Source organism: Petaurus breviceps, unplaced genomic scaffold (assembly GCF_028583685.1).
Source record: "Petaurus breviceps papuanus isolate PSGF00001 unplaced genomic scaffold, PetGlider_PUasm1.0 98, whole genome shotgun sequence".
Lineage (NCBI taxonomy): Eukaryota > Metazoa > Chordata > Mammalia > Diprotodontia > Petauridae > Petaurus > Petaurus breviceps.
This window is the reverse complement of record NW_027187460.1, coordinates 52,987,826-53,008,421: the sequence shown is the minus strand read 5'-3', so window position 1 is coordinate 53,008,421 and position 20,596 is coordinate 52,987,826. Positions and strand designations below refer to the sequence as shown.

Here is a 20,596-nt window from a genome sequence, read left to right as displayed (position 1 = left end):
TGGTTTAGGGAACATCAGAAGAGAAAAACAACTCTCTACCAACACATATAGTCGCATGTCCTGCCACTTGTGTCCTCAGAGAGTTGTCTGGGGCAAGAAGAGGTTAAGTGATTTTGCCCAGGGTCAAATAGCCAGTATGTGTAAGAGTTGAACCCAAATATTTCCCACTCTAAGACCAGCTCTCCCTCTATTATGGTACACTGCCTCTTTAATAATGCCTTGCTGGGTGGCAAATTATACTTTTCATTTCCTAAGGCTTTTTCTTATACTTTATCTGATTTTATTTCCACAATGCCATGAGGTTGACAAAGTTCATTAAAATGATATTTTTTATTCAGATTGTTAAGATGAGGAAAACAAAAGAGATTTAGTGATTTTTTCATGTTCACATGCACGGTAAGTCATGGACATATAAGCAGTTCGACAGTCCCAGGACAAGAATGTTCTTCTGATTCTGCTCCAATCTTCTTTCACATTTGATTACTATAAAAATTTAAGTACTATGAAATGTTATTAGTAAATTACTACTAATGGTGAATTGCATCTGTATGCCTAGATGGTACTTTTACTTCTGGTTACCACAAGGCATCCTTTTGCTTATTCCAAAGACACCACAAAAAACTTCTTCATCAAAGAATCTTTCTAGATTGTGCAGGGTAATGGGTGGAAAAACAGATCTGATAAGTAAAATTGACTAAATTCTTTTCCCTCCCATTACCTCTACTCCAATACTTGCAGTTTAAAAAATATGAATATTAGAAAATAGGGAACACTTTTAACAAAAATTTATATTTTCCAATAGCCCCAACTATAAAAAGATCCTAATCCGTTGTGCCTCATTTCTTGAGAATCTTATCTCCTATAAAGTGAAGGCTTCAATCTTTTGTATATTCTGTATGCAGACCTTAACACCACAGGCCCTCACTCACCCATTCACTTTCTGAAACAGGCAGACAGAGAAAGAGGGAGTTCAGACCTTTCAATCTTCATTGCAAAAGATAATCTTGTATTGGAACAAAAGGGAAGAATGACTCAGATGGTAATTAGGGTGAGTTTCTAAGCAAAGGACACAACCAGGAAAAGACTTCTAAGTTTCCTTGTGTTGAAAAGAGCCAGCCCAGAGTAAAACAAAGTTTCTCTAAGTGTATGTGGCATATGGATAGACAGAAAACTATATTTTGCATGGATAAGCAAACTTATGGTTTTTGACATATTCAAGTGAGACTATTTTAAAAAGACACCCAATAGTGAAAGACCACAATCAATATCACTCTAAAATAGAAAATAGATGGAAGCTGGGAGACTGACTTTCCTACAAATTGCATGGTTCTCCTCAGGGAAAGGGAAGGGACCACCGTGTGGACCTCAGTTTTTCCTATTTATTGCTCGAATTGTCCAGTACCATGTTTGTATTTTGAGCTAACACTTGATCAGTGGATATGAATGACAGCTTCCACGCTGCTAAACCTGGGTGGGAGCAATTGCCTTGAGTTCTGTCTGAAATCATTGGAAATAATATGGAGGGTGTTGGAGGGGTATCATCCCATATACAAGTCATGAAGAACAGCCTGATAACAAGATTAGCTACACAATTTTCCATATCATATACCTGGATTCCATCAGGAACTAAAGAGTTGCTGATTCTTTTCCAGTTGCTTTGTTTAAAAACAATCATTGGCTAAAACTACATTTTTTAAGATTTTAAATGCTTTATACTAAGTTATTATGCATGAATGAACTATTTGGATTCAAATTATAATTCTTGGGCAATATAACTTTTCAAATGACCATTTTATGCCTCCTCACCATGAGATAATTTTATTGGATTTTAATATGTAAAGTAGGTTTTTTTTAAAACATAATTTAGGTGATTTGGGTATGTTTTTCACATTTTAAGGTATGGTTAAATTTGAATGTCATTGACTATAAAAATTTTTGTAGAAAAAAAGAGAATAGATATCTAGAAAAGTCTGAAATATCTTTTCCAGTAAGGAAACTAAATTGAAGATAAGACAACAAATTTGAATAGCAGAAGTTACTCATGTCCTGAATGAATTAAGAAAATAGTTTGAAAGGTATTGAGAGGTAACTTGGGGCTGTTTATAGTCCGGTTCCCTGATTTTTACAGATCAGAAAACTAAAGTTACTAGAGTCTAAATAACTCGCTGAAAGTAACACAGGTAATAAGTAACAAAGGCAGGATTTGAACTGAGTTTCTATACTTCCTAATCCGGCACTCTTTCCATGGTTAGGTGGCATACTGAATAAAGCACCAGGTCAGGAGTCAGAAGTCTTTAGTCTAAATTTTACCTCAAACATTGACTACTCTGTGAGCCTGGGCAAATAACTGAACCTTGGTCTGCCTTAGTTTCCTCACCTGTAAAATGGAATAACAATACCTACCTTGAAAGACTATTATGAGGATCAAATGAGATACTATTTGAAAAGCATTTAACACAGAGACTGACACAGGGTTGGGTTATATAAAAAATGTTGTTTATTCTTTTCCCCTTCCTTGTTCCACATTATTCAATGAATGTACTTCTCATTATTCACAGTTTATCCCCTATATGTATTTTATCTAGATGACCATCAAATGTACTGGTTGCACACACCCAAAGCAAAAATACCAACCCCAAATGTCAGTCTAAAGATGAAGCTGACATTTGAATTCAGATCCCTAACTCCATAGCAAATGCCCTTTCTATTCTACCATGTGGCTCCCTAAAATCACTTAATAAGTGGGTTTTTTTTTTAAATTAAGAGTATTTTTTTGGTTTGCTTTTTGGAGGGAGTAAGGCAGGGTAATTGGGGTTAAGTGACTTGCCCGAGGTCACACAGCTAGTAAGTATTAAGTGTCCGAGGTCGGATTTGAACTCAGGTCCTCCTGGCTCCAGGGCTGGTGGTCCATTCACTGTGCCACGTAGCTGCCCCAAATTATGAGTATTTTAAAGGATTAAACTAAAGGGTTTTGAAAGCCCAGGTGACCTGATAAATATAAATCAATTAAATTATTTTTGAGCACCTGGCACTATACTACATAGGCTGAGGAAAAAGTAGAAGATGCAGTCTCTTTTACAGAAAGGGCTTAAAATCTTCCCCACAAGAAGTTTATAATTTCATTGGTAGGTATCAAAGGGTTAGAGATATTTAGATATTTAGATTTTTTAAAATCATGTTATATTACTAAGTTAGAATAGGAGCAAGGCTTTCCTCTGTTGAAAAGAAACAATTATTTTCATAAGTTCAGTGGCCTGATGTCATAAAGCATGTTGAGAGAGACATATAACCCAGAACTCTTGTGAAAGGTTTTTTTTTTTTTTCCTAGATAGCCATTCATGACAGAACTTTTTAAATAATCATCACTTGGTAAATTTTAAAAGGGAATATGCACATTTGAAACCTGGCTCCTCCCAAGAAGTAAATGGGAGTTTTTTGTTGTTTTTTTTTTTTAGGATTCAAATTCCTACAGTTTAACCCAAATGATAAATTTTAAGGGATTAAAAAAAAAGTCTTGTTCAATCCTGAAGATTCTAGAACAGGGATACTTAACCTGGAATCAATAGGAAACATCCACAAAAAGATTTCTGAGGGTCTGTGAACTTGGAAGGGGAAAAAAATATCTTTATTTTCACTAATATTTGGTTTCCTTTGTAATCCTCTTTATTTTATTCATTTATTTGAAAATGTGATCCTTACAAGTACTTTATAGGCTTCACCAGATTGCAAAAAGGATCCACAACACAAAAAAACTTAAAAACTCTAGTTCTAGAATAATATAGAGCTTTAAAATCTTTGTATTTTGATATTAAAAAGTAAATTAACAAGAGATTTATAGATTGTTGATGCATTTTGTAATTCAGAGAAATATATTTTTTGAATTTCAGTTACATAATAACTATAGAGCGATGAGTAGACCCTACTCCAATTCAGTGCCTTATCAGAGAAAGCACAAAAAAAAAAAAAGTAGCAAAGATGGTATCTGGAATATTTACTGTTACAAATTCAAGCCTCAGTTGCCTTCCTCTAATTGGTACTGCTTGACAATGAGTATGGCAATAGCCCTGTCTTACAGGAAAATAAAACCTAGATTCTCTTTTCTGTGTGTGTAACTTTGTGCAATTTTATTCTTCAGTCTCGGGGTTTGTTATTTTGTTTTTAATCTGTCAAATGGAGGTAATTCTACCTACCTACCTTATAACCGAGTAGATAGAAGACTTAAGGTGGCAAGGGGACTTCTCCTTGAAGAAATATTAACAAGTAAACATATTAATGCCTACAGCAATCAGTGTGCCCTTTATTCCCTTTCCTTGTTTGCTTTCCAATTAGTTCAACTGATAACCCTTCCCTTCCCTTCCCCCACTCCACTTCCTCCCATATACACATAAAGTAGGAAAACTAATGTGGATGCAAATGACATATGATGATTTACACTATAGGAATGAATATAAATATTAATATTGGTTCACTTTTTAAAAATATTGTATTTTAAGAATACTGGAAAACCCATTACTGAAGAATATAATGTGAATTAGTGAATCAAGTGATAACAGCTTGTAAACTCATACAACCCAATACTAATGATATACAGAAATTAATTCTATAGTTAAATCTTTTATGATGTTGCATGCCTAGAAGGCTTTATGAACAGTCATGTCATTTTAAAATTTATCTTTTGTTTTTGTCACCTTCATCTTCCAATACATTTCTATCTCAGCTGATTACATCCCTTAAATCAGTTTTGCTGAACAATTTAATAAGTTGAAATTATGACATAGCTGTAACCTTCACTAAAGCATATTCAAGAGTAAGCAAAAAAAAGTCTTTTTCTACAACTGTGGTGATTTTATTGTACAATAATAAAGAATAGTATTAATTTATCCAAAAATTGCCATTTGCAATCACCAGTCTTATTGATAGTTATGGAGTTGGGACAATTATACTTCATCAAATTAAATGATATTCATTCATATTTGATATTAACTTGGAAATAGTGTCAATAAAATATCAGCAATTAAAATGATGACCAAACATACTATATGTCTCATAAAAACTTTTCTAGTTGAATTATACCATAAACTTATCACATAAAATGAGAATTGAACTTTAAATGAAAGAAAGACCATTTTAAGAGATATTTTCTAGTTTCTAGGAAAATCCTAGTGTTAAGCATTTTTTTTTCTTACTAGGGTCTATTGGATGCATTTAGATGATTGCTCCATCCTCCATTCAATTAAATTAACAGTGACAAGATATATGTATATTCCATCCTACCACACTCAAGAGAAACTGCTGGTCATGGTAGGAATATTTTTAGTAAATGAACACTTTTATTTTTAGGAACCAAAGGTGCATGCACCCAAATGTTTTATATGTATTAAGAATAATAGTATTAAGGATATTTAATAAATGTAAGTTTCAAGGAGAAGACTGATATACATCATTCTTCAAAAGTATAGGTAATGCTTGGAAAATATAGTAAAAAGGCAGACACAATCAATTATCAAGCAAAATTAATTTAATGTCGTTTGAACTGGTATTATAACCAAAGTTCACATCTTAATGCTCAGATTGTCCATATATCCAAATGATAGAATAATATTATGGAAAACAGTTTTCCACAAATACATGTTGATATTTTGCTCATATAATCACCATTTCTCCTATTTCAAAAGAACAGAAAGCAAAATACATTTATTGAAAGGAAATATTTGCTGATTTAGAATCTTCAACCTGTGGTCTACTAATAGTTACCCTTATTGCTATTAAATGCAGAGAACCAAAAATAAACATTACTATGTTTATGTTATCATACCCAATACTTTTTGTAGCACACCTATTATTTAAATATTCCTAGCAAAAAACAGGTAACAGAAAATACTTTTGCAATGATTAATTCTATTAGACAGATTTACGGGGGTATATTAGGAACTAGGGTAACGTGTAAGTCAGACTCATTTGCCTACTGTGCTCCTCCCTCTTGAACCAGTAGACAAATAAGTAGAGACGGGTCACTGCTGCTTCTCTATTCAGGTTGTGTGTGAGATTTTGTCTGGTACTTATATAAAGATTATTAATGATGAATGGTTTAGATACTCTCTTTCTTCATAAACTTTTTTTTTTTTACCTGTGGCCTGCTGGTTTGCACTTGTATAGTATGAGAACTAGTTACAATTCCAGACTTTAAAATCCTAGGTCTCCTACGTTGAAGGTTTTTTAACATGCCAAGAAAAGCAACAGTGATCTTAGTTCAGTCCCTAGTGGACAAAAGCAGAACAACAAACCTCGAAGGCATGATGGAGAAAGCAGTTTACTCAGGAAATGTGACCACACAGACAAAATAGCCTTCTGCCTTTTCCATCACTTTCCTGCTCAAAGGTTTTGAATAATAACTTGGAATCATAGCTTGTGAAATCTGGTTGCATTCTGATCTCTGTTTTCTAAGTGATGACATAATTACTCTGATGCCAAATGCCTAGATGCTGGAAGACAACCTCCTGACAGTTAAAACATTTTATTGAAACCTGGAGACAGTGGTATGGCCAATCTCACACATTCAGTAAAAATCCTCTCCTGCCACACAAGGAAAGCCACAGCATAAGACACAGCCATTAAGATGATGCTATTTAAGAAGTATCTTCAGTTAAGACCCTCAAGTAGCCAACATTCTATGTCAGTAGACATGTCTACTGACCCAATGTGATTTTAAAAACTGGAATACTTTCATTCAATATTTGCCCTGAAGGAGGTAATCATATCATCCAAACTCTCTGAATTGTTGTTTATTAGAAGTATACCTAACAATTGTGCCTATACACACACATACGCACACACACACACACACACACACATATATATGTACACATACATATACATATATTACTCCAGCACTGAAGAACTGATAGACACTATATCCCATCCTCTGCAGGTGCACTGCTAAGTTAACCAATAGCTGCTTGGTTATCCATTCATGATTCCAGCGGATAATCCATCCCTAATGACTTCTACCTGAAAACCCTGATCTTACTGTTTTCTCAAACCTAGAATTATTATAGATCAGAAATGGTTACATTACCCTTCAGCATCATTTCTAGAAATTAGACATTTGCAATTTTCACTATTTACACTTCACAAACATTCTTACTTTATACTTATTTAGTCGGAAGTCAAAAGTTAATTTATGACACTTTTCCTTGCAGGTTTGGGAAGTGTATTTGATTTTCCTCCTTCAACCTTCCCCCCTCAAAAAAGAAAAGGTTCTAATCACCCCCTTCTCCCCCCCGCAAAAAAATAAATAAATAAAGTTTCTTCTTAGGAGTTAATGCTTTTCAATTTAGGTGCTGACAGTCAGAACATGGAGGCATGTTTTAGTGACATTTATTCTGAGGTCCTAAATGAGAAGCAGATTTCCATGCTTATGCCATCATTGACAGCTCTGCGGGGACCGCGGTCCACCTGGGCTAAAATCTCTACAAACTCACCAACAAGATCTGTGACACCCCGCCCCCCCTCCGCCCTGCTCAGCCCCCCTTTGCAATCCAGAACAAGCTGGAACAATCTGATTCCCCTGCTAAGGAAGTCCCATACAGAAAGCTGCCCGGCAGTTACTTGCGCGACTGTCTTCCCCCAAGCAACATATAAACAAATGTTCCCTTCCCAGCCAGCTACCCCCCTCCTCCCCTTCTCCTCTACCACGCTGAGAAAACTAACTTATCTGTAGGGCAAGTCTGGATAAAGTACTAGAGTACAATGAGAAACTGAAAGCAAGCACTTACTTTTTGCAGCCACTGAGTATAGTTTTCCATCACATGTTCCAGATGTTGCAGTTTCTGGGAAGAGAAATCCGGTTCCATGAGAGGAGCATCCCTCTGCAGAGCGTTGGTGTTGTACTGGTCTGTGGTGCTCTCCCGGCAGTTAGTGTCCTGTTCCGGTAGAATGAAGGTGTAGGCGCACTGTCCGTGCTGAATCCGATTGTATCTTCGCCCGCTGCTGTCCGGGCTTCTACGCTGATTACTGCACCCTATGTGAGTTAGAATAGCAGCCAGGAAAGCAAAGGAGAGGAAAACGGTCATGGTATCAGCACCTTTCTTGTCTGTCTCTGCACAACTTTTTTTTTTTAAACCTACCCCCCCAGCTACTTCTTCCTTCTTTCTTTAACCAGTATTTTTCTTTTTTATTGCACGTTAAAAAAAAATGCTTTTTGGTGGGGGGGTTTAAGTCAGCCCTGAAAGAAGAATCCTAGAAAATGATTCATTTGGTAGCTTTAACTAAAAAACTTTTAAAAAATTTATTTCACTGGAATGATAGCTCCCTTCGTTAAAAGTTGAGATATTTATTGCATAGTAGCGGAGATTTATTGTTTCCTTTCTGTGTAACAGTTCAGCACGCAGCCTGTTGTAGTCAGCAGCATGTACACATCCTAGCCCCTTGCCTCTTCCCTATCTGCAGCCGAACTGCTATTTTCCCTCCGACCTCAGTGAGTTTTATTAAGGTTCCGCTTTCCAGCCAAGCTGGAAGCAGGCAGCCTTTCACAAGATGACTTGACAGGAATGCCTGAGTGTGCCCCTATGCTAAGGACTGCCGACAGCTTAGTGCGGGAGGGATCGTCTTACAAATTGGCTGGATGCGCATGACCTCAATCATGTATAGCTGCCCGCCCAGCCCCTCCTGCTCGAAAAACAGCGCTGAGCCTTTTGGGGACTCGCATGGAATCGAAGCGTACAGCAGTCCACCTTAATATACTTTGGGTGTTCCAGCCCCGACCTATTAAAACCTAGCATTCTAGCAGCATCTTGTAAGTTCCCATTAAATATTGGGAACCCCGAAAGAAAATTTCTTCCATACTATCTGGCCTATGGTTGAGGAATTCTTTTATTAAATTTATATATACATATATATATATATATATATTAAAAGTTTGTTAAGATAAAAAAAAGATTTTTAAATCCATGATATGTTTTTTAAAAGTTTAATCTTTTGAATGTATTAAACTTTCAGATGCCAAAGAAAATGGGGGGAGGGGCAGTGGGAAATAGAGTATAATGAGTTAAATGATTTTATATCTTGTTCCTCAATTCCCCACCCCAAAATGTATGTTAAATAGGAGAAGCCCCCTGTGGGGTTTTGTGGAGGTTTGGGGGGGCAGGGAAATGGGGGTGTCTTTCTTAAGAAACTGCCTACTCAGAAGGCAGCTCTCTTTGTTCTGTGTACATAAATGAAGCAACTTCCTTGCAAAAACAATGTGGTAACAATTTAGGAGAGTGTCCTAAGAATTATTAATTCCTGTGGTATGTCCTAATCATGTATATCACAAAGACTTCATTGGGGGTTGCTATGGTTCTCCCTAGCTCTACTATCCAAGTTCCACATAAATCCTCATTATGGCTGTAGTGACCTCCTCTCCAGAGATTTTACAGCAAGAAGGGCTGTAGCTCAGTAGCAAGAAAACAGAGATGCACCTTTTAATGAACAAGTTTTAAAGAAAAAAAGCTCCAAGAAGACAGAATATAAACTTTCCAAAACAAATAATAGTCAGTGGAACGTAAAGTCCAAGTGATACTAAAGGGATTTTAATCAGATATGTAAGAAAAATGGACATGATGCAATGGAAAGTAAAGGTTCTGGAATCAGAAGACCTGGGCTCTGGCTTACCCCTCTGTGACTCTGGGCAAGTCACAATCTCCCTAGGCCACAGTCCCCTCATCTGTAAAAATCAAACAGTTGGATTTAAAGAACTCTAAGGTCCCTGACAGCTCTTAAATCTGTGATCCCAGGATTTTAAAGGATTTATAAACAATGCATCACCACAAATGCAACCATATCTTAAGAATAGGGTACCCTGACTTAGATTCCTCTTTATGTAAGCAAAAGAGTGATTAGGCCCTTCAGATGAGAGAGAAAGGAGAGGCAGAAGGGAGGTGAGGACAATGGTCATGTCTGACGCTTTTGGAGTTTTATCTACAAAGATGCAGGAGTGATCTGCCATTTCCTTTTACAATTCATTTTACAGATGAGGAAACTGAGGCAAACAGGGTGAAGTGGCTTTCCCAGGGTTACAAAGCTAGTAAGTGTCTGAGGTCAAACTTGAACTCAGGTCTTCCTGACTCCAAGCCCAGCACTCTATACAGTGCACCAGGGGTAAGTGTGAAAGTATAAGGATAGTTTGTGTAAAGGAAGGCTGAAGTGGAGAGTAACAGTCAAAACAAACTCCATGCTTTGTGAAAATGGTGCTAGGATTTATCCCTTCTTATCATTCTTTAACAAAGAAATTCTTGCTGATATAATCAGTATGGAAACAAGTTATGTCATGACAGTTTAAAAAGTAAAACCATTATGGCAGTAAGAATCCCTTTACTCTCCTTTTCAACCCCTTGGTTCTGTCTGCTGAGATTTCATACACATAAACAAGAACTACCAATGTATTGGGGTGCTAGAAGGCACAGAAAGGATTCAGGCTGGATGAAGTAATAGTTTCGTGTCTTCAAATAGATCCTCAAGCTTAAAGCAGTGTATGTGCTATTATTTGAAAGAGAAAAGGTTAAGTTAAATGTGTTTTGACCATAAACCTTTCTTACGGGGCATTATAGCATGGTGGGAAAAGCATTGGGCTCCATGGTTGTTATTCAGTTGTGTCCAACTCTTTGTGACCCTGTGACCACAGCACACCAATACTGTCCATGGGGTTTCCTTGGCAAAGATACTGGAGGGGGGGTGACAGTCCTTCTCCAGTGGATTAGGGCAAACAGAGGTTAAATGACTTACCGAGGGTCACACAGCTAATAAGTGTCTGAGACTGGATCTGAACTCAGGTCTTCCTGATTCCAGGTCCAGCACCCTATCTACTGCTTCACCTAGCTGCCTCCTAGAATCAGAGTACTATATTCAAATCTTGCCTCTGACATTCACTACCTTGTGACCTTAAACCTTTATGAGTTTCAGTTTCCTGAGGTTAACCTATTATACCCTTTAAAATCCCATTCAGCACTAAGATCTAAGATCCTATGATTATTGTTTTTGAGGGGGAGAGGGAGATCCCCAATACAAAAAATAATATGGCAAAGCAAAGATTTTCTAAGAGATCTTTCCAATAATCTTTGCCTTGAAATTATGCATCTAAAACTAACACCTATAAGTGCTTTGCTAAGAACAAAATTGAACAAAAATTGGCATAGGATAAAAGGATGATCAATAGTTTTCACTTATGATGCTTCCATGTATTTAAATTGCCGACACTTATGTCTCTTCTTGTGTGTGTGTGCGCGCGTGTGTGTGTGTGCTCGCACGCATGTGTGCTCACATGCTTGAACATATTCATTTGTCTTATATGAATGAATGACAAGTGGGAAATTCCCAGTATGGTGCAATAGGAAATGGTTATTCCAAAAGAGGCATCCCCAACTGCTGTGGTTTCAAGGGAGGCGAGTAGAGAGGAAACACTCAGACCATTTGAAGATATGGCTATTGCTAAGTCTTCTTGATTCTCCACTGGTGCCTCATGCATCATTGTCCTCCTCTCCATTCATACAACCACCACCCAGGTCAAAGCCTCACTACCTCTCACCTTGACTATTTCAGTAGCCTCTGGCTTCCTGTCCTTGTTGTACTCCCAGCCTCTCTCCTCTCTAGTCCATCCTCCATACATTTGCCAAAATGATCTTGCTATAATACCTGGGGGGTACCTCAATGCTCACTGTGGGTTCCCCCAAACAAGTCTATCTGCAATTCTAAGTATTCTGTGACTCAGTATCTCTTCAAGAGTATATCCCACAAGGGTCCATCACTAGGTTTTCTTTCTCTAGTCATACAGAGGACACAATTAGTTCTAGGCAAACTCTTTGGCCAAAATTAGGGTCCCTTTTAATAAACTAGGGTACCAAGCAATAGAATACTTTACCCATAAAGCTGGGACAGACTTTTCCAAATACACTGCACCATCAATGAGAAAAGTAGAGAAATATAGGAAACACATGGCTGGGAGATATAGGGAGTGGTACACAACCAAAGAATAAATGTGGTCAACCAAGGCTCAGATGTGGAGGGATGGTTTATACTTCTAGGGCTGCAGAGTCATGAGTATATTCTGATGATATCATCATGCTGGCCCTGTTGGTCTTTCTGATGGGTGTGTCTTCTTGGTCATAGTCTTAGCTGGGTATATAATCTCAGATGGACAGATAGACATGGATTGTAGATTCTGCTGGGCATTTCTCCTTCCTGATCTCACATGGTAGCTGCCTAATGGTGCCAAAGTGGTCCCAAGGTTGCTGTTGGCCCCTGTGAGGCCCAGTTCCACTGGACATGAGTCTATGGAGTTTGGCTGTACTTTTAGCTTCTTAATTCACCTGGAGTCTTTAGCTGAGGTGCTACCTTCCCTAAATGGTCAAAAGTACAATGGATCCAAGATCAACACCCCTCCTCCAGCTTCAAAATTCTTCTGCTCTTCCATGCAAGTAAATTAGAGGGAGTAAGGTACAAGAACAAATACCAAATCTAGGGGTAAGGTTATCATCTTTATCTGGCCTAGCAACATTCCTGCCTTTATTAGGTATATATGACTGGCTCCCCTTCCATTCTTAAAGCATAATCTGATATGTCCTTCCTCTGCTGAAAAACCTTAAATGATTCCTTATTATAACCTATAGGTCAGAGATTCATAACCTTTTGTGTGTCATGGACCCCTTTGGAAGGGGATTAAAGTCTATGGACTCCTCAGAAAAAAATACTTACAAAGGAATACTAAGAAAAATATTTACAAAGGAAATAATTAAAACAAAAATGTAATCCCCCCTCCCCCTTCACATTCACAGGACCCCTTAAGGAGAGTCAAGTCAACAAGCATTTATTAATTGTTATATACCAGACACTGTTTGCAAGCACTGGGGATTTAAATACAAGCAAAAAAAGAGACAGTTCCTGCCCTCAAGGAGTTTATATTCTAAAAAGGAAAGATAACACACAAGAGGTGCTGAAAAGGAGGATGGTGTCAAAGTCAGGAAAGTAAGGAAAACTGAGAGGAGTGTCAAGGATGGCTTGCCTGGTCCCCTCCTTAAAATGGAGGCTGCGTGGAGGATTTATCACTGGGAGAAAGACATTGGCATTTGCAGAGATGTTCCAGGGTAAGAAATTCATAGATGCTCCAGGGTACAGAGGTCCCAGATGCTGAAGCAACTTAATCATCTTGTTGAAAACTGAAAAGCCCTGAAATCTACCAATGGACTCCAAGTTAAGAATCTGGGCTGTAGGCCAATATGCAAACTCTTCATCATGGCACCTAAAATCCTTCACAATTGGGCTTTGGCTTACCTTTCCAGACTTAAAGAGTCAGAGGATTTAAGATTTGGAAGAGATTGAAGAAGATGCCCATTCTAACCTGTACATGAAAAATAATTTTCTAATTTGACATTTCAGATATTTCCTTTCACACCCTCTGTTCCAGTCAAAGTGACCTACTTCCTGTTCCCCAAACTCTACATTCACCTCTTGCATCTGTTCCCTTTTCACAAGTCCTTTTCTAATCCTGGTATGTATCCCTTCCTTAACCTCTCCCTTTTCAAATGCTACTACTTTTTGCAGGAGCCCTTTCCATTGTCTTGCCCTTCCCCACACTCCTTTGTTAGTGCTTTCTCCCTGCTGAACTTATCTGGTAGTTGCTTTTCTGTTTACATGCTGTATTCCCCAGGAGAATGTAAGCAGGGACTATTTGTTGCTCTGTCCTTATGCCCTCATCGTCTTGCATGTTAAATGTTTGTGGAATTGAATTCCAGGAGAAACACATACACGCAGGCATACACACAAACCAAGACTGAAATAAATAGCTTGAGCTCTAGAAATAGCAACCAGAAATCCATTTTTAAGCTATTAGGAGCCACCAGGGGGTGTAGAGTGGACTTATGATGCTTTTAGAACTTAGTCTGAGTGGCTAAAACTCTTAGAATCACTGTGAGTATCTGAGGAACTTAGGGAAAAAAAGTATAATTGTGTCTTTAAAATCCATTAAAAATGGGAATAATACCACGAATAAAGAAGTAAATGAGACTAAACAAAGGGAAGAGACCAAGCATTTGTCAGAGCCTTCTATTTGCCCGGCACTGTGATAAATGCATGATAATTAATTGAAATTATTTCAGACATGATATTTTAAAATAGCAATTATTTTATAGCATTAAGTGTTTCTATTTGGGCAGATTAAGAAGCATCTTCTGTCTGTGGTGATTTAGTGTTCCTCTCAGTAATTTCACTAATAAATTGCCGCTCTGGATATATTATTTAGAAATAACTTAGAAAATACCAAAAGCTGGGTAATCCCACTAAAATGAACATCCTGGTCATCTCACTAATGAGGTAACTTCCAGAAAAGAGTAATAAAAGTCCTAGAGAGAATCCAGTCACCTCCAGAAAGATATCCCAAAAGGAAAACTCTCAGAAACATCCAATTCACTTGCAAGTAGCTACATATCCTCTTCAAGAACTAAAGATGAATAACAATTTGTGAGTAGTAGTAGCTGTTCACCCCTCCCCCCCCTCAACAGGCCAGTTCCAGTTAGGCAATGCTGCTATTTCCTTTCCTCCTCTTCCTTCTCCTCCTATTCCTCCTCTTCTTCCCCTCCCCCCTCCTCCCCTTCTCCCTCTGTCTATATGGGGAGTCATACCCTTATATGTTGGTGCTCTTTCCAAAGGAATAAAAAATTTATCCACTTATATTTCCAAGATATTTTAGGGTTTAGGGACTATTTTTTTTCCTTCTCTATCCAATTGTTCTATCACTGTTTTTAAACTGGCACAACTAACTCTTTTGTCTCATGTAGTTTTCATTTATGATTCCTTGAAATGTAGCTCTGGTAAACCTAGATTTGATAAAACCCACTGGGATTCAAATGGAGCTCCAAGACTATGCCTTTAAATCCAGACCACTCTGTCTCTCAATGATTGGTCAAAAATAGGTCCCAGCTCAAGCCCCACTTGCTCATTTTCAGGGTTCTGATGATTCAGAATTAGTGTAAATAGTCATCTTTTGCCTCAGTTCTTACCTAGTCACTATTCATGGATGTTACTTCAGACAAATTGAGACCTGGCAAAAAATCTTAACTGCATCCAGGGCCATCATCAGTCATCCTGACCTATGTCTTGCACTGGACTCAGATGACTCTAGAGGAGAGTGTGAGGCTGATGACTTTGCACATACCTCACTTAAATCCAATTCACTTGCAATTCAAGACATCACCCTCTTGACATCATTGGTCCTCTTTGAGAACAAAGGGTGAATAATGACAATAAGAGCCCTAGATCATTTGGAATGTCTGGTTCCCAGTTTCACTAACTTGCTCAATTTAGTGAGATATGGTCCTTATTAAAGGATGGTACCTCCAAAGGTAATTGGCATGTTTTAGTCTAGAGTCTGGAACCAGTGGAATATGTTTCAGATATCCTTTGAAATTGCCAGTATAAAGCTGTCTTTGCTCTAGTTTCAAACTATGACCACAAGGATCCCCTTTACCCATACTGAAACCCCTTGTTTTCCATTATTCTTCAACAGCTTTTGGCAGTCGGTGGTAGAGTTGATCAAGCATCCAAGTATATATAGCATATGGGTGTTTAAAGACTAGCACCTCTGGTGTGAGAGCTTGCAAGCCCTTTTCAGGGCTGTTCATTCACCTTTAGTATACACCTGGCACTCAACTCTCACTGGTGACTCCAAGAAGCTGCAGCATTCACAGTAGCCACACTCTGGTAAAATGTTCCAGCACACAAACTAAACCATGTTGAGGTTAACCAACAGGCCACCAACCCATTGGTGAGTTTGGGGGAGGGAGTGTCTACCTCAGGCACATAATGACTTCTTCTGACAGAATGGTGAGATGAGAATCTCATGCTGAGGCAGGTGTTATGGAGTACCTAGAAAATGGTCAGGCATCAAAGATGCCAAGGTCATTTATGGCATTCTAGGCCATCACTAACTTTTTGTCTTGCCACTGGACTTCGATGATTCTGAAAGAGAGAGAGTGCGGCTGACAACTTTGTGCAGTTCTGCCTCACTTAAATACAGTTCACCCATGAGTCAAGACAACACCCTGTGATGACATCAGTCATTAAAAAAAAGGATAAACAACAACAGATCGAGCATCAGAAAGATCCAGGTTCAAATTTGTTCTCAGATAGCAGCTGTGTAATCTGGAGCAAATTATTTAAGGATTATCTGCCTCAGTTTCCTGATCTATAAAACTGGAATAATAACTAGCTTCTTTTTCTGGCATGTTGTGAGGAAAAGTGAGATAATACATGTAAGCCACTTTTTAAACCATAAAGCACTACATAATTGATAGTAGCCATTATTATATAAAGACTATTGATTATGTTCGTGTGTGTCTTACGCTTGTTCCCACCAGAACTACTCTGTTGAGGACTAATAGGACATTCAGTCAAAAATTCTTGGACCTAGAGTGAGTTTGGTAGAGAGGGAAGAAATTCAGGGACATTTTCTGCTCAGGTGCCGTGATATCAAGAGGGACTGGTGCATCCTCCTGGAAAGTCTGTGTTTTCATGGGATCACTGGCAGTGCCCTGGTTTCCCAAACCCTAAATAGAGATACTTAACTCAAGAGCTTGTGAAGTTGCTATCTTTTAATATATATGAACTGTTCAAATTTAAGTGGATTCCTTTATATTCAATCAGTTTCAATTGTAATCACCAAATAGCTAGTGAGCCAGAAGATGGAGCATTGGGCTTGGAGTCAAGAAGAGGAGTTCAGTTCTAATCTTACAGTTAGTAGCTGTGTGACCCTGAGCAAATAATTTAACCTTAGTTTACCTCAGTTTCCTCAACTGCAAAATCGGGATAACGATAGCATTATTTCCCAAGGTTGTTGTGAGGATCAAATGAGACAAAAGTTGTAAAAACACTTAGTACAGTGCCTGGTACATAACAGATACAAATGTTTATTCCCTCCCCCGCTCCACCCCTTTGGCTAATGCTATGTATATTTTGTTAATGCATTTAAAAACATTCTGAGAATAATGTTTTTGGCATTATAGAGAGCTAGATGGCATAGCATACGCAATGCTGGGCTTGGAATTGGGAAGATCTGAGTCTAAATCCCGGTCAGACACTTAGCAGCTGTATGATTTGGGGGAAATCACTTCACCTCTCAATCTCAGTTTCCTCACCTGTAAAATGGGGAAAATAATAGCACCCATCTGCATCATTGTTGGAGATAATGAGATAACATATGTAAAGTTCTTTGCAAAACTTAAAGTGCTTTATAAATGCTAACTATTACTGCTATTGTTGCTGTTTTCTAGGAGTCCACAGAACTCCTCACTGCCAAAAAGGTCCATGACAAAAAATATTTCAGAACTCCTGTTTAAAAAAAAAAGATGAACTCTAACCTACTTATTGTTTCCTTCTTTCTCCTACCCTACAACATTTTTAGCTGATACACAAAAGGGAACATGTACAGTGCTCCCCTTGTCTTCCTTGTTGACTTCACCCTTTGGGAGTTCTTAGAATTTTGAGATAAGAGAGGAAAGGAACCATGCCAAGACACCAGCTATTCTGAGAGTTTTATACTCACATCTAATTAGAACTTAGGTGAAGAGGCTGCAGCACCTGGCCCTAGCAGATGGCTCTGTACTGACTGGAGACTTCCCACTACAACGCATGCTACCTTGTCCCTGAGAAAATTTGCTGAGAAAGCAGAATGCAGAGAGTGGAATTGGTTTTTCTGCTCATTGGTGGAGAGCAGGAGAGCCCATACTAACTCATCATATTCTCAGCTGGGAGACGCTATGAAAATGAAAGTCCCCCATTTTATTTGATCCACTATCTTTCCATCCATGTCTTATCTAAACATATCTATAATCTGATATCTGACCTGTTCTTGTAGATATTCCTGTTTGATATAATATCTGAGGCTTCATCCCACTTTGAGTTTCTGTGCCTGAAGGGCACCCAAATGGAGAGATTCATGATGGGCAGGAGTTGGCAATGTGCTAAAAAGAGGAATGATGAAGAGAAAGTGATGGCAGCTCGGCGCTGGCAGGACGTGGGCAGCCCGCCTGAGTATGTGCGGCTCTCGAGGTCCCCAGAGGGGACGAGCCATGATGGAGGCGCCGGACTGGTGCTCCCTCGCCTCACGGATTTCCTTCTGCCACATCACGCACCTGTACCTGCGTTGCCCCGTCCACTTCGCCCGGCAGGCACTGCGGGTCACGTGCCCGCTCACCGTGCGCTCCCAGGAGGACAGCCTGCGCAGCCCGATTTTAGATATAATGGATCTTAAAATAGAAAAAAGTCGTGATTAATGGACAAGAAGTTCAATTCTGTCTGGGTGAAAGACAGAGCTTCAGAGAAACCCCACTGGAAATCACTCTTCCTTTGGCACTGAGTAAAAAGCAAGAAGTTCTTGTTAAGATTTCCTATGAAACGTACCTCCCCACCCCCGCCCACACGGGCCCCCGGTTCAACTCTGTTCTGGATCAAGCCTCTGGGAGGAAACAGGCAGAAATTCACCGATCTTGCCAGGCCATCCACTGCAGAGGTATTCTCCCCTCCCTCAGTGAAGCTGACCTGCAGTGCTGAGGTATCAGTTCCCCATGAACTGGAGGCTCTTTTGAGTGCTGTCCATGATGGAGAAGCCCCTGATCCTGCAGACTCTGGTAGGAAAATATATAAATTCATACAAAAAAGTCCCAATACCGTGCTGTCTATCTGACTCCACTTGTCATTGGGACCTTAGAAAGCAGAAAATTGGCCCAAGAACACTGATGTGATCTGAGAAAGAACAGGTGGAAAAGTCTGCTTTGGAATTTTCCTAGACTGAAAGGATGTTGAAAATTGCATAAGATTGGGGAGGAACTTATGTTTGGGGACGGTATAACTTGCTGGTCTTACCACCTTCCTTCCCATATGGCTCATGGAAAATCCTTGCCTTACTTTTGTGACACCCACTTTATCATCAGTTGACAAGTCACTCTCCAGTGTGATTGCCCATGAGATCTCACAGCTGGCCAGTCAACTTTGTGAGGAACAAAACTTGGGATCACCTTTGGTTAAATGAAGGACATACCGTGTACCTGAAATGCCATATTGTGGTCGGTCATTTGGTGAAAAGTTCAGGCATGTTCACACTCAGGAAGGATGAAAAGATCTACAGAATCCCATCAAGACTTATGGAGAAACCCATGCCTTCCCCAAACTAGTGGTGAGCCTGAAGCTTATGGATCCTGAAGAAGTGTGTTCCTCCATGCCCTATGGGAAGGACTTTGCTCTGTTCTTTTATCTCAGACAGCTTCTGGGAGGACCACAGGCTTTCCTGGCAATCTTAAAAACTTATATTAAAGAATTTTACTGCAAGTGGATAATGACTGATGATTGGAAATCCTTCATGTATTCCCACTTAAAAGACAAGGCTGCTGTTCTTAACCAAGTTGTTTGGAATGCCTGGTTCTTCTCTCCCGGCCTGCCTCCTGTAAAACCAAAGTATGATATGTCCCTAATTGAGGCTTGTATTGACTTGAACCATTGACTTGGATCAAAGCCAAAAAAAAAAGATGATTTGGGCACATTTTGTTCAGCAGATGTAAAGGATATATCATCTCATTCTTTGATTGACTTTCTAGCATTGATGCTAGTGGCAACACTGATCCCAGTGTCACACATACAGCAAATGCAGGTGTACAACTTCAGTGCTACTTAAAACTCTTGAGATCCGCTTTAGATGGCTGTGCCTTTGCATCCAGTGCAAGTGGAAAGATGACATACCCCTGGCTCCAGAAATGGTCATAGGACAAAGAAAACTGAAGTTTACCCAGCCCCTGTTCAAGGATCTTGCTGCCTTTGATAAATCCCAGGGGTCTGGTTCTCAGTACCTACCAGCAACACAAAGCTAGTATGCATCCAGTGACCCAGTGACCACGTGCTGTGGGAAGGATCTGAAAGTGAACTAATGACAGCACCTGCCCCCACCTCATCCCCCCCCCACCAATCGTTTTTTTTTTTTTTAGCAATCAGGGTTAAGTAACTTGCTCAAGGTTACATGGCCAGTTATTATTTCTGGGTGTGGTGCTGAGTATCTGAGCCCGGATTTGATCCAGGTCATCCCGACACTGGAGTCGGTGCTCTTACTCGCTGAGCCACCTGGCCGCCCCTGAGCAATTGGGGTTAAGTAACTTGCTCAAGGTTACATGGCCAGGTGTTTCTGGGTGGGTGCTAAGTGTCTGAGCCCGGGATTCGATCTCCAGGTCTTCTCAACACTGGAGCCGGTGCTCTTACTCTCTGTGCTACCTGGCCGCCCCCCACCAATCGATTTTGTAGTGAATGACTGAAATGTATTCTGTGAATTGATCTGTACTCACACATTCACATTTACTCCTAGATTTGTATTCTGTTGTATCAGTGATTTGTGCCAAAATAAACCGGAGCTGAGATTTTTAAAGCTACCTCTCATTTGTCAAAAATAATTTCTGCAGCACTGGAAAACTCATCACATTCAGTGGTTCTTAAGATATCAAACCTGTGAAAGGAAGAAGGCCACCAAGTCCTGATTCTCTCTCCGTAAATATGCCCATGTACCATTATGCCTAATGCATGACTTTGGTTGTTT

The 20,596-nt window shown here is 39.3% G+C and overlaps 1 protein-coding gene and 1 pseudogene across 3 annotated transcripts in view; one reads left to right on the top strand and one right to left on the bottom strand.

The window, feature by feature from the left end:
* The window catches only part of ANGPT1 (angiopoietin 1), a 345,693-nt gene extending 336,994 nt beyond the window's left edge, over nucleotides 1–8,699 (bottom strand). The window contains exon 1 of one of the 3 annotated variants that reach the window (XM_069080907.1): nucleotides 7,776–8,699. In XM_069080907.1, coding sequence (XP_068937008.1) covers nucleotides 7,776–8,072 — 297 coding nt within the window. In that variant the 5' untranslated portion in view covers nucleotides 8,073–8,699. The remainder of the gene's footprint in view (nucleotides 1–7,775) is intronic. The other 2 variants (XM_069080906.1, XM_069080908.1) reach the window with 2 other exon arrangements.
* Nucleotides 8,700–18,092: 9,393 nt separating this feature from the next.
* On the top strand, nucleotides 18,093–19,926 carry LOC138155787 (leukotriene A-4 hydrolase-like; annotated as a pseudogene).
* The last annotated feature ends 670 nt before the right edge of the window (nucleotides 19,927–20,596 follow it).